The sequence below is a fragment of the Salmo salar genome, chromosome ssa13, assembly GCF_905237065.1.
Source record: "Salmo salar chromosome ssa13, Ssal_v3.1, whole genome shotgun sequence".
Lineage (NCBI taxonomy): Eukaryota > Metazoa > Chordata > Actinopteri > Salmoniformes > Salmonidae > Salmo > Salmo salar.
The window spans coordinates 106,855,526-106,868,117 of record NC_059454.1 but is presented as its reverse complement, the minus strand read 5'-3'; the positions used below and the strand labels follow the sequence as shown (position 1 = coordinate 106,868,117).

Here is a 12,592-nt window from a genome sequence, read left to right as displayed (position 1 = left end):
CTCTCATTATGACTCAATTCAGTATTCTATTATTATTATTATTCCCTCAGGTACACAGGTACATGGGTGTTAGGATACTAGGAACTAGGAAATAATATGACAGTTCAGATGATACTAGGAGATAATATGACAGTTCTGAGTCTTTGACTAAATAAAGCCCTCTAAAAGCAGGTGGTAGACGGTACAAAAGAGCTTGGTCGTGTGCAATAGGTAGAAACAGAATAAAAACAGGGAAGTTCTACACAAACTTTCCCATAAAAACACAGATTTGCTACGATGTTCCCTACTGAACACAACCCTTGCCTGTGTTTGAGAGTGACTCGCACAGGGAAATATAATTATTAGAACGGGTACCCCATTCAAGTCAAATGAGTCTGTGATTCTATTTCTATACTCACCTGACGTAGAGGGAGATGGGAACCATGGTGTTGAGCACGATGATGTACCCCCAGAAGCTGAGGAATCCTCTGTAAGAAGCAGTCTGGTCCTTACCGTCATTCAGATACCAGGCCTTTCTGCCTACCTGCCTCGTACCAGAAGGTGTTTCCGATGGCCAGGCCAGCACACAACAGGACCAGGATTACAAAGATCTGGAGAGGAGAAGGAATTGAAATCAGGTTTTCAATAGTTTCCATACTTTTCTTACACTGCATCTCTATTTCCACAAGCATTCATCTCATCTCAAGCATGTATTTATTATGGATCCCCATTAGTTCCTGCCAAGGCAGCAGCTACTCTTCCTTGGGTTTATTATGGATCTCCCATAGTCTGTTCTGGACTTGGGGACTGTGAAGAGACCTCTGGTGGCATGTCTTGTGTCCGAGCTGTAGTTAGTAGTTCAAAACAGACACCTCGGTGCATTCAACATGTCAAACGTTCTTACAAAAACAAGTAGTAATGAAGTCGATCTCTCCTCCACTTTGATCCATGAGAGAATGACATTATCAATGTTAGCTCTACGTGTTCTGGGCCAGTTGTAATTTTCCAAAGTCCCTCTTTGTGGCACCTGACCACACAACTGGGGAGTAGTCCAGGTGCGACAAAACTAGGGCCTGTAGGACCTGCCGTGTTGAGATTGTCGTTAAGGCAGAGCAGCCGCCTCCACTGCGTCGCAGTGTTGCAGCCTGGGGTTCGATCCTAGGCTGTGTCACAACCGGCCGTGACCAGGAGTCCCATACGGCGGCGCACAATTGGCCCAGTGTCGTCCGGGTGAGGAGAGAGTTTGGCCGGGGGGGGGTCATTGTGCTCTAGCGACTCCTTGTGGTGGGTCAGGCGCCTGCAGGCTGACTGCGGTTGTCAGGTGAACGGTGTTTCCTCCGACACATTGGTGCAGCTGGCTTCCGGCTTAAGCGAGCGGGTATTTAGAAGTGTGGCTTGACGGGTCATGTTTCAGCATGACTCGTCTTTTCGCCTCACCTGAGCCCGTTGGGGAGTTGCAGTGATGAGACAAGATCATAAAATCACGAAATTGGGTCCAAAAGGGTGTTAAAACATTTTTTTATAAAAAAAAAAATATAAAAGGAAGATCTCTCCCCATCTTAGCTACTGTTGCTTTTGGGGAGAACAGGCTTGTGGTAATGACTGGAGCGGAATCAGTGGAATGGTATCAAATACATCAAACACATGGTTTCCAGGTGTTTGATGCCATTCCATTTGCTCCGTTCCAGCCATTATTATGAGCTGTTCTCCCCTCACCGCCACCGGTTTTGACAGTTTACAATCCAGGGTTACTCCAAGTAGTTTAGTCTCCTCAACTACCTCAATTTCCACATTATTCATTACAAGACTTAGTTTGATGTTTAGTGAATGATTTACTCCAAATAAAATGCTTACAGTTTTAGAAAATATTTAGGACTAATTGATTTCTTGCCACACACTCTGAAAAAACTGACTGCAGCTCATTGTTAAGTGTTAGAGTGATTGCTGTGGTAGCTGACGTGTATTGTGTTGAGTCGTCCACATGCATAGATACACAGGCTTTACTCAGAGCCAGTGGCAGGTCATTAGACAGCTGCCCTGGGGAATTCCTGATTCTACCTGGACCCTCTGTGTTAGACAGGTAACTCTTCATAATATAGCAGGCGCTGTAAAGTCATAACATATACGTTTCTTCCAGCAGCAGACTATGATAATGTCAAAAGCCGCACTGAAGTCTTAACAAAACAGCCCCCACAATCTTTTTATTATCAATTTCTCTCAGCCAATCATCAGTCATTTGTGTAAGTGCATGTTGAATGCCCTTCCCTATAAGCGTGCTGAAAGTATTAACTTATTTACTGTAAAATAGCATTGTATCTGCATTGTCAAAAGTTTACTAAGGGTTGGTAACAGGCTAACTGGTTGGCTATTTGTGCAAGTAAAGGGTGTTTTGCTATTCTTGGGTAGTGGAATGCCTTTTGCTTCCCTCCAGTCCTGAGGGAATACACTTCCTGTAGGCTTAGATTAAAGAGATGGCAAATAGGAGTGGCAATATTATCTGCCATCATCCTCAGTAATTTTCCATCCAAGTTGTCAGACCCAGGTGACTTGTCATTGTTGATAGACAACAAAAAAAAATGTCAATGCTTGTCTTTCATAAATTGTTCAGTTATACTTGGATGTGTAGCGTTAGCGTTTGTTGCTGGCATGTCATGCTTAAGTTGGCTAATCTTGTCAATGAAACAAATTAAGCAGTTGGCAATATCAGTGGCTTTTGTGATGAATGAGCCATCTGATTCAATGAATGATGGAGCTGAGTTTGCCTTTTTTCCTCAAAATGTAATTTAAGGTGCTCTAAAGTTTTTTTTTTACTATCATTCATTATATAATTTCTCTTTGTTTCATAGTATAGTTTCTTATTTTTGTTCTCAGTCATTTTCTTAATGCTTATTAGTAACTGGAGTAAGACATTTCATGAATGTGTCAAGTACAGCGTCTGGTTGCTCCCGATTACACACACAAAGACTAGCAAATATAGTTTACATCAACATAGGAATCACTACAAAACCTCTTGTAAAACCTCTTAGTATCAACATAATGTGTGAAATGCTTGATAATGTATGTGATAGCAACAGAGGTATATTTTCTGGGTGACCTAAATATTGACTGGTTTTCATCAAGCTGCCCACTCAAGAAAAAGCTTCAAACTGTAACCAGTGCCTGCAACCTGGTTCAGGTTATCAGTCAACCTACCAGGGGATTTACAAACAGCACAGGAATTAAATCAACATGTATTGATCACATCTTTACTAATGCTAAAGAAATCTGCTGTAAAGCAGTATCCAAATCCATCGGATGTAATGATCACATTATGGTAGCCGTACAATGAATTTGAGAAGTATTCAGACCCCTTCTCTTTTCTCATGTTACAGCCTAATTCTAAATAGATTAAATAAAACAAATTCCTCAATCTACACAAAATACCCCATAATGACAAAATGGAAATATTGGCACATTTATTTAAAATTAAAATCCAAAATATCTTATTTACATAGGTATTCAGACCTTTTGCTTTGAGACAAACTTTTTTAGTTCAGGTGCATCCTGTTTACATTGATCATCCTTGACATGTTTCTACAACTTGATTGGAGTCCACCTGTGGTAAATTCAATTGAAAAAGGCACACACCTGTCTATATAGGTTCCCAAAGGTGGACTCCTGGAAACCAAGCCATGAGGTTGAAGGAATTGTCTGTAGAGCTCCGAGACAGGATTGCGTCAAGGCACAGATCTGGGGAAGGGTACCAAAAAATGTATGCAGCATTGAAGGTCCCCAAGAACACAGTAGCTTCCATCATTATTAAATGGAAGAAGATTGGAAACACCAAGACTCTTCCTAGAGCTGGCCGCCCAGCCAAACTGAGCAATCGGGAGAGAAGGGCATTGGGCAGTGAGGTGACCAAGAACCCGAAGGTCACTACCAGAGCTCCAGCAGGGACTGAGAGACTAGTCAGGATTGAGGGGAAGATGAATGGAGCAAAGTACAGAGAGATCCTTGATGAAGTCCTGAGCGCTCTGGAGCAGGTTCTCAGACTGGGGAGAAGGTTCACCTTCCAACAGAACAACGACCCTAAACACACAGCCAAGACAACGCAGGTGTGGCTTCGGGGACAAGTCTCTGAATGTCCTTGGATGGCCCAGCCAGAGCCCGATCGAACATCTCTGGAGAGACCTGAAAATAGCTGTGCATCGACGACGCTCCCCATCCAACCCGACAGAGTTTGAGAGGATCTGCAGAGAAGAATTGGAGAAACTCCACAGTATTTGACATTTGAAATCTAAGCTTTACTGCATATTCTGTAGATGTTATAACCAGGTATTGCTACCACTATATCAAAAGGTATTGCGTAAGTGACTTTGAGATAGGGGCGGCAGGGTAGCCTAGTGGTCAGAGCGTTGGACTAGTAACCGAAAGGTTGCAAGTTCAAATCCCCAAGCTGACAAGGTACAAATCTGTTGTTCTGCCCCTGAACAGGCAGTTATCCCACTGTTCCTAGGCCGTCATTGAAAATAAGACTTTGTTTTTAACTGACTTGCCGAGTTAAATAAAGGTTCAATAAATAAATAAAAAACACTATGACTTCCAAAACTCCTGGGACAATGTACATTTTCTGCAGCACTACGACAAACTCAGCAACACCATAATAGGGATCATCTGAGCAGGACTTGGGTCATTGATAAGTCATTGTCTCAACGCAGCCTTATAATCTGTAGATAGAGTCCAGGAGCCGAGATGATTTGGACGGACTCTGTCATTCCTGTAGACCATCTTTTGTTTTCCAGAAGGTGTCAAAGTTAATTATAAAAAGTTATGCCAACAGAGCTACAGTACTATTTTTGCCATATGTGCAATGCAAGTAGCCTGCATTGGTACCGGGCCTGAAGTAGGCCCGGTACCTACTTCAGGCCCTACACCCAAACAAGGGCACTGCGTTCATCCACCTCTGGCCTGCTCGCCTCCCTACCTCTGAGGAAGCACAGTTCCCGCTCAGCCCAGTCAAAACTGTTCGCTGCTCTGGCACCCCAATGGTGGAACAAGCTCCCTCACGACGCCAGGACAGCGGAGTCAATCACCACCTTCCGGAGACACCTGAAACCCCACCTCTTCAAGGAATACCTGGGATAGGATAAAGTAATCCTTCTAACCCCCCCTTAAAAGATTTAGATGCACTATTGTAAAGTGGTTGTTCCACTGGATATTATAAGGTGAATGCACCAATTTGTAAGTCGCTCTGGATAAGAGCGTCTGCTAAATGACTTAAATGTAAATGTAAGTAATCAGCTGCTATTTGGAATCTTTCAGAGCTAGGAATCAGTTCTTTAAAATCTATTTTCATCAGTTCCAAGCTAGCCCTCACAATGTCATTTGACCCCACATGGACTACGACAGCGTTAGCCCCAGGCATCCATCGTAGAATGGTAGGAAGCAGTATTAATGTTCTGTACTCGTACTCCAGGACAGCACAGGAGTTTTGCCCCAGGAACCGAGATGTTTCTCACCATAGAGCTGTTTGTGTTCAGTCCGGGCTTCCCATCGCCAAGGAGGCCCCCCATTACCAGATGCCGCTGCTTTCGACTTACACGGCAAGTGACATAACTCCATGGCTGGTTGATAGGATCAAGAACAACAACATCCACCAAGTCATCCAGAAGCAGCATACGGACTCCATTCTCCTGGGAAGAGGGAGACACCTTCGGGGAGAGATCCCTGCCGAAGCACCGGCCAGTTGGCTGTGGAGAGCCAACGCGCCAACACTTCCACCAGGCCAGAGTGGCGTCCAGCTACTGGAGTAGATGAGAAAGAAAAAGTAGGCGGGGGCGTGGATTCCCCCCCCCCAGGGAGCTGGAGGAGGATTCCCCCCAGGGAGCTGGAGGAGGATTCCCCCCCAGGGAGCTGGAGGAGGATTCCCCCCCAGGGAGCTGGAGGAGGATTCCCCCCCAGGGAGCTGGAGGAGGATTCCCCCCCAGGGAGCTGGAGGAGGATTCCCCCCAGGGAGCTGGAGGAGGATTCCCCCAGGGAGCTGGAGGAGGATTCCCCCCCCCAGGGAGCTGGAGGAGGATTCCCCCCCCAGGGAGCTGGAGGAGGATTCCCCCCCAGGGAGCTGGAGGAGGATTCCCCCCCAGGGAGCTGGAGGATAGAGGTCGACCGATTTTTTTAGTGCCGATACCGATTATTGGGAGGACCAAAAAAAGCCGATACTGATTAATCGGACAATTTATTTATTTAATTTGTAATAATGACAATTACAACAATACTGAATGAACACTATTTTAATTAATATAATACATCAATAAAATCAATTTAGCCTCAAGTAAATTATGAAACATGTTCAATTTGGTTTAAATAATGCAAAAACAGTGTTGGAGAAGAAAGTAAAAGTGCAATATGTGCCATGTTAGAAAGCTAACGTTTAAGTTCCTTGCTCAGAACATGAGAACATATGAAACTGGTGGTTCCTTTTAACATGAGTCTTCAATATTCCCAGGTAAGAAGTTTTAGGTTGTAGTTATTATAGGAATTATAGGACTATTTCTCTCTATACCATTTGTATTTCATATACCTTTGACTATTGGATGTTCTTATAGGCACTTTAGTATTGCCAGTGTAACAGTATAGCTTCCGTCCCTCTCCTCGCCCCTACCTGGGCTCGAACCAGGGACACATCGACAACAGCCACCCTCGAAGCATCGTTACCCATCGCAGCAAGGGGAACAATTACTTCAAGGTCTCAGAGCGAGTGACGTCACCGATTGAAACGCTATTAGCGCGCACCCCGCTAACTAGCTTGCCATTTCACATCGGTTACAGCAGCCTAATCTCGGGAGTTGATAGGCTTGAAGCACAGCGAAGAGCTGCTGGCAAACGCATGAAAGTTCTGTTTGAATGAATGCTTACGAGCCTGCTGCTGCCTACCACCGCTCAGTCAGACTGCTCTATCAAATCATAGACTTAATTATAACATAATAACACACAGAAATAGGAGCCTTAGGTCATTAATATGGTCAAATACGGAAACTATCATTTCGAAAACAAAACATTTATTCTTTCAATGAAATACGGAACCGTTCCGTATTTTATCTAACGGGTGGCATCCCTAAGTCTAAATACTGCTGTTATATTGCACAACCTTCAATGTTATGTCATAATTAAGTACAATTCTGGCAAATTAATTACGGTCTTTGTTAGGAATAAATGGTCTTCATACAGTTCGCAACGAGCCAGGCGGCCCAAACTGCTGCATATACCCTGACTGCTTGCACGGAACGCAAGAGAAGTGACACAATTGCCCTAGTTAAAATAGATTCATGTTAGCAGGCAATATGAACTAAATATGCAGGTTTAAAAATATATACTTGTGTATTGATTTTAAAGAAAGACATTGATATTTATGGTTAGGTACACATTGGTGCAACGATACTGCTTTTTCGCGAATGCGCTTGTTAAATCATCACCCGTTTGGCGAAGTAGACTGTGATTCGATGAGAAATTAACAGGCACCGTATTGATTATATGCAACGCAGGACAAGCTAGATAAACTAGTAATATCAACCATGAGGTAAGTTTAATGCCAGCTAGCAACTTACCTTGGCTTCTTGCTGCACTCGCGTAACAGGTAGTCAGCCTGCCACGCAGTCTCCTCGTGGAGTGCAATGTCATCGGCCATAATCGGTGTCCAAAAATGGCAATTACCAATTGTTATGAAAACTTGAAATCGGCCCTAATTAAATCGGCCATTCCGATTAATCGGTCGACCTCTACTTGAGGAGGATTCCCCCCGGGAGCTTTGGTAAATTCGCTACTTGTTTGCTAAGAGTAGCCACATTGGATACATTGAAAGGCTGGGCAGTCCACATTGTCCCAGAATAGAGCAAAAATAAACACAGCTCCTGCAGCGTTGAAAACGTTCAATAGCGACCTCCATTTGAGCCTGCCGGCCAGCTAGGCTAGCTGGTCTTCAGTGTCTTGGTTTTGGTATTTTATTAGGATCCCCAGTAGCTGTTGCGAAAGCAGCAGCTACTCTTCCTGGGGTCCACACAAAACATAATACAGAATGACATAATACAGAACATCAATAGACAAGAATATCTCAAAACAGAACTACATACATTCTTTTTAAAGGCACATGTAGCATACACACAAACTATCTAGGTCTCTCTCCTTACAGGGAATTCTGAACTAAGTGAACAAAAACAGCCCACCCAAGGGCAGAAACACTGTATGTGTCCTCCTTTAAAATCATCTCACAGCGGTGAGCACTAAAGCAGTGTCTTTGCACGTACTGTTGGTAGCAGCATAGGCTAACCATGGTAGCTACACAACGCAGTTCTAGCCAGGTCAGACGACAGGGGAAAAAGCAACAGGCAGCAGGGAATACAGCCAGAATTAGCATGGGACACCTTCGCAGTCCCGGCCAAAATGGAAAGCCCTGCTAGCTTTATACTGATAGCGCCCAGCTAGGTTGATAGCTAGCTCCAGCAAACAACTTTGGACGTTTTGGTCTGGCAGGATCCCAGGACAGATGGTAGCAGTCACAGCAACTGAGGATAACCGTGTCGCGTGTGCCAAAATCAAAAAGTATATCAACCAAACTTTGAGAGCAAACACTGTCACAACTTTACAAAAAACAATAAACCGAGGTCTCTTGTTCAACATGCGTCACACTCTGACGTAAATGGCTGTTATGAGACTCCATTTAATAAAGGGTGAAATATTTTGCGAGGTGTAGTGGATGACTGAAGGTAATACCACTTACAGTGTACACCATGTAGTTCATCAATTCATCGATTTTAGTCCTCTTGAATCTGGTCTTGCCCCCATTCCTCATGATTTTAGTGTCAGCGCCTACATCAAAACAGCGAACAAACATATGAGTAAGGGGTTTGCATGAGATTAAGTGTAAGACAGCACATTTACATGACCGCATGTCCATGTTGTTGGCATGTCTGTACATTGATCATGAAAGTGTGTGAGGTATTTACCTGAAAAGGATGTCTGTGGGTGTGTCAAATCATGTGTTATTCATTACATGCTTCGTAACCAACAAGTGTGGACTAACAGTGAAGTGAAGTGAAGTGAAGTGAGTGAGTGAGTGAATACCAGGTATTTACCTGCGAAGATGACCAGTCCGTGACACGCGTCAGTGTTTCTGATCCTGCATCCTCTCAGCATCATGTTGTCCAGATCCAGAGGGAATCGGTCCTTCCTCCAACGCATGGTCCCAGTGAACTTATCCAGACGGTTGTTAGGCTCCTCACACACTATCATGGCTGTATGAGGGAACAAGGGAACAGTGACCACACACTATCACGGCTGTATGAGGGAACAAGGGAACAGTGACCACACACTATCACGGCTGTATGAGGGAACAAGGGAACAGTGACCACACACTATCATGGCTGTATGGGGGAACAAGGGAACAGTGACCACACACTATCATGGCTGTATGGGGGAACAAGGGAACAGTGACCACACACTATCATGGCTGTATGGGGGAACAAGGGAACAGTGACCACACACTATCATGGCTGTATGGGGGAACAAGGGAACAGTGACCACACACTATCATGGCTGTATGGGGGAACAAGGGAACAGTGACCACACACTATCATGGCTGTATGAGGAAACAAAGGAACAGTGACCACACACTATCACGGCTGTATGAGGGAACAAGGGAACAGTGACCACACACTATCATGGCTGTATGAGGGAACAAGGGAACAGTGACCACACACTATCATGGCTGTATGGGGGAACAAGGGAACAGTGACCACACACTATCATGGCTGTATGGGGATTCCCTCTCCCACTCCCTCTCCAAAATACACACATTTTATATTACATTCTGGTAATTTGCAAATGCTCTTCTCCAGAGCGCATTCCTCTTAAGACCCACCACACATATCTAAATAAATGTACAGTATCTAACATCCATCTGTTAGTGAAGTCGGACAGTAAAGCAGTATGTTACCATCAAACTGGGCCAGCTGGTGCTCCCCCTGCAGTCTCTCGTCTGTCGCTCTCAGACCCATTTTAAACTTCAGGTTGGTTTCCCTGCAAAACAATAAAATGTATGTTGATATTTCAGTAGACTCATTAGGGGACAAATTCAGTATATATAAAAAAAAAGGGAAGATCTGTACATTGTACACCCGGACAATAACATGAGCTTTGATTGAATTAACTGAGCCATGCTGGGCTTCTGATAGTATTGTTTGACTAATGAGTTTTCAATCTAATCTACAGGCTGAAGGAGACTGTGATTATAACAAGTCTCAGCAAGCCCTTTTCATCTCACTTCGCCTCTAAATGTGTATGTTTACACAAAAGCATGTTCTGTCAATGTCATTTTATTATGTTATGTTATCAAGGGGTAGTTATTGACAAATGCAATATGAAATTAGAAATCACACATAAAAAAAAATAAAGGTTTTAAGACATGGCCTGCATCCCAAATGGCACTGTATTCTCTATACAGGATAGTGCACTACGTTTGACCTCGGCCCCATAGGTCTCTGGTCAAAAGTAGTGCACTATATAGGGAATAGGGTTCTATAGGGCTCTGGTCAAAAGTAGTGCACTATATAGGGAATAGGGTTCTATAGGGCTCTGGTCAAAAGTAGTGCACTATATAGGGAATAGGGTTCTATAGGGCTCTGGTCTAAAGTAGTGCACTATATAGGGAATAGGGTTCTATAGTGCTCTGGTCTAAAGTAGTGCACTATATATGGAATAGGGTTCTATAGTGCTCTGGTCTAAAGTAGTGCACTACATAGGGAATAGGGAGCCATTTGGGACATGATTCTCTTACCCATCGAGCTCGGCTGTTTCAACATAACAAAGACTGTTGGGGTTTGAACTGGACAACAACAGAATGTCAGCCTAAATGAAAAAAAAAGCAAATAACCAAATCAAAATATTGTAACTGAATTATAAAATGGCTGGTTGGGTTTTTAGTCAGAGAACAAATATATGACATTACCGGGATGTGATCATTTTTCTTCAAACGAACCACATCACCGACATGTATATTCATCCACTTCGACACTTGAAACCTGGTTTGGAATAAGTTTGTTACAGTCAGCTATTCAGATTCTTTATAAGTCATGTTGAAAATCTTGGTTTATTTATCTTGATGCATAGCACAGACAATACAACAACAAAAATCGATTTAAGATATTATAAAAAAGGTAAGCTGCTGCACCAAGGAGATCCACACCCACAGATAGAAACTTTAACAGTATTGTGTAATATATGTTCATAACAGACTTAGATATACAACTCTTCTTTGTATCTGTCCCATTATGGAGTCTGTGAGAGCACGGGGCAGTGCCATCGAGGACATCTCCATTTTGAAGTAGTCCATTTTTCTTCTTCTTCTACTACTACTTCTATGAGTTGGTAAACAAACTGAAAGGGTGCACACTGCCACCTAGAGTGTGTTGTTTGAACAGGTATAAAGCCAAGGATGGCGATTTACTGCCATCTGGAGTTATGGAATGTTTGCTCGCAAGCATCATTTATTGGCTGATCCCTCCTGATGACCTGGATGTAACTGTGTGATCCTTCCTTAAAAAACACTGCAAGTCCCAGCCAGTTGACTACTTTAAAATGGTGTAAACCTTCAAATGGAGCTGCCCACGATAAAACTAGTTATATCGAAGGAGTGATTCTCTATGGTTCTTAGTCATTACCTGCCATCCAGGAGAACTTCACACTTCCTATTATTGATCTCGTTGTCCATCCTGTGGCGGGCCTGTTGGAGAGGAAAGGGAAAACACCAGGCAGGGGTTCAGCACTAGATTAAAAATGGACCACAATGTTCTCTTTCGTAAATGGAGTGCACTGCATATGCTATCAATGAAAAGGAGGCCTCTTTCTTGGTCCGTCTCTCATCTGTTGGACGACATGGTTGAATGAAGTTAACAGAGCCTGGGCGGCGGCAAATGTCCCGATTTTCCACTCTTTTCCTTGTATACTTAAAAATTCTCGCCAATCCTTTGGTTTTTAAATCCATGACGGGGAGTGTTAACAAATGCATACTTTGGGAGAAGGGTGGAGAATTGAGATGCAGCCAGCGAGGAGGAGGTTGGAGTCACTCACCAGATCGTCCACCAGGTCTTTGATGGCTGTGATTCCCAGCACCAGAACTAAAGGCACTAAGGTGGTGTACCAAGGCAACGTGGTGATCTCAGGAATAATCTGGTGAATAATAATAATAATAATGTGCATTAATATCACAATCTATTCCTTTATCCAACATGTTAGAAAGTTTAAAGGCAGCGTGTTAACTGCAGGAATAATCTGATCATAATGCTTCATATTTTATTGATCTGGGGGTTTCTGTTGACCAACAATGCTTCATTACTGCTCAGGCCAGGGTCCTGTATTATAACACTTTATGACTGCTCAGGCCAGGGTCCTGTATTATAACACTTTATGACTGCTCAGGCCAGGGTCCTGTATTATAACACTTTATGACTGCTCAGGCCAGGGTCCTGTATTATAACACTTTATGACTGCTCAGGCCAGGGTCCTGTATTATAACACTTTATGACTGCTCAGGCCAGGGTCCTGTATTATAACACTTTATGACTGCTCAGGCCAGGGTCCTGTA

General features: G+C 43.6%; 1 protein-coding gene across 1 annotated transcript in view; it reads right to left on the bottom strand.

Annotated features, from left to right (window-relative positions):
• Nucleotides 1–12,592, bottom strand: part of LOC106568528 (phospholipid-transporting ATPase IC-like) — a 48,989-nt gene that overhangs the window by 18,430 nt on the left and 17,967 nt on the right. The window contains 9 exon segments of the mRNA XM_014138950.2: nt 399–524; nt 526–590; nt 8,732–8,820; nt 9,087–9,245; nt 9,947–10,029; nt 10,787–10,857; nt 10,958–11,030; nt 11,670–11,731; nt 12,079–12,177. Coding sequence (XP_013994425.2) covers nt 399–524; nt 526–590; nt 8,732–8,820; nt 9,087–9,245; nt 9,947–10,029; nt 10,787–10,857; nt 10,958–11,030; nt 11,670–11,731; nt 12,079–12,177 — 827 coding nt within the window.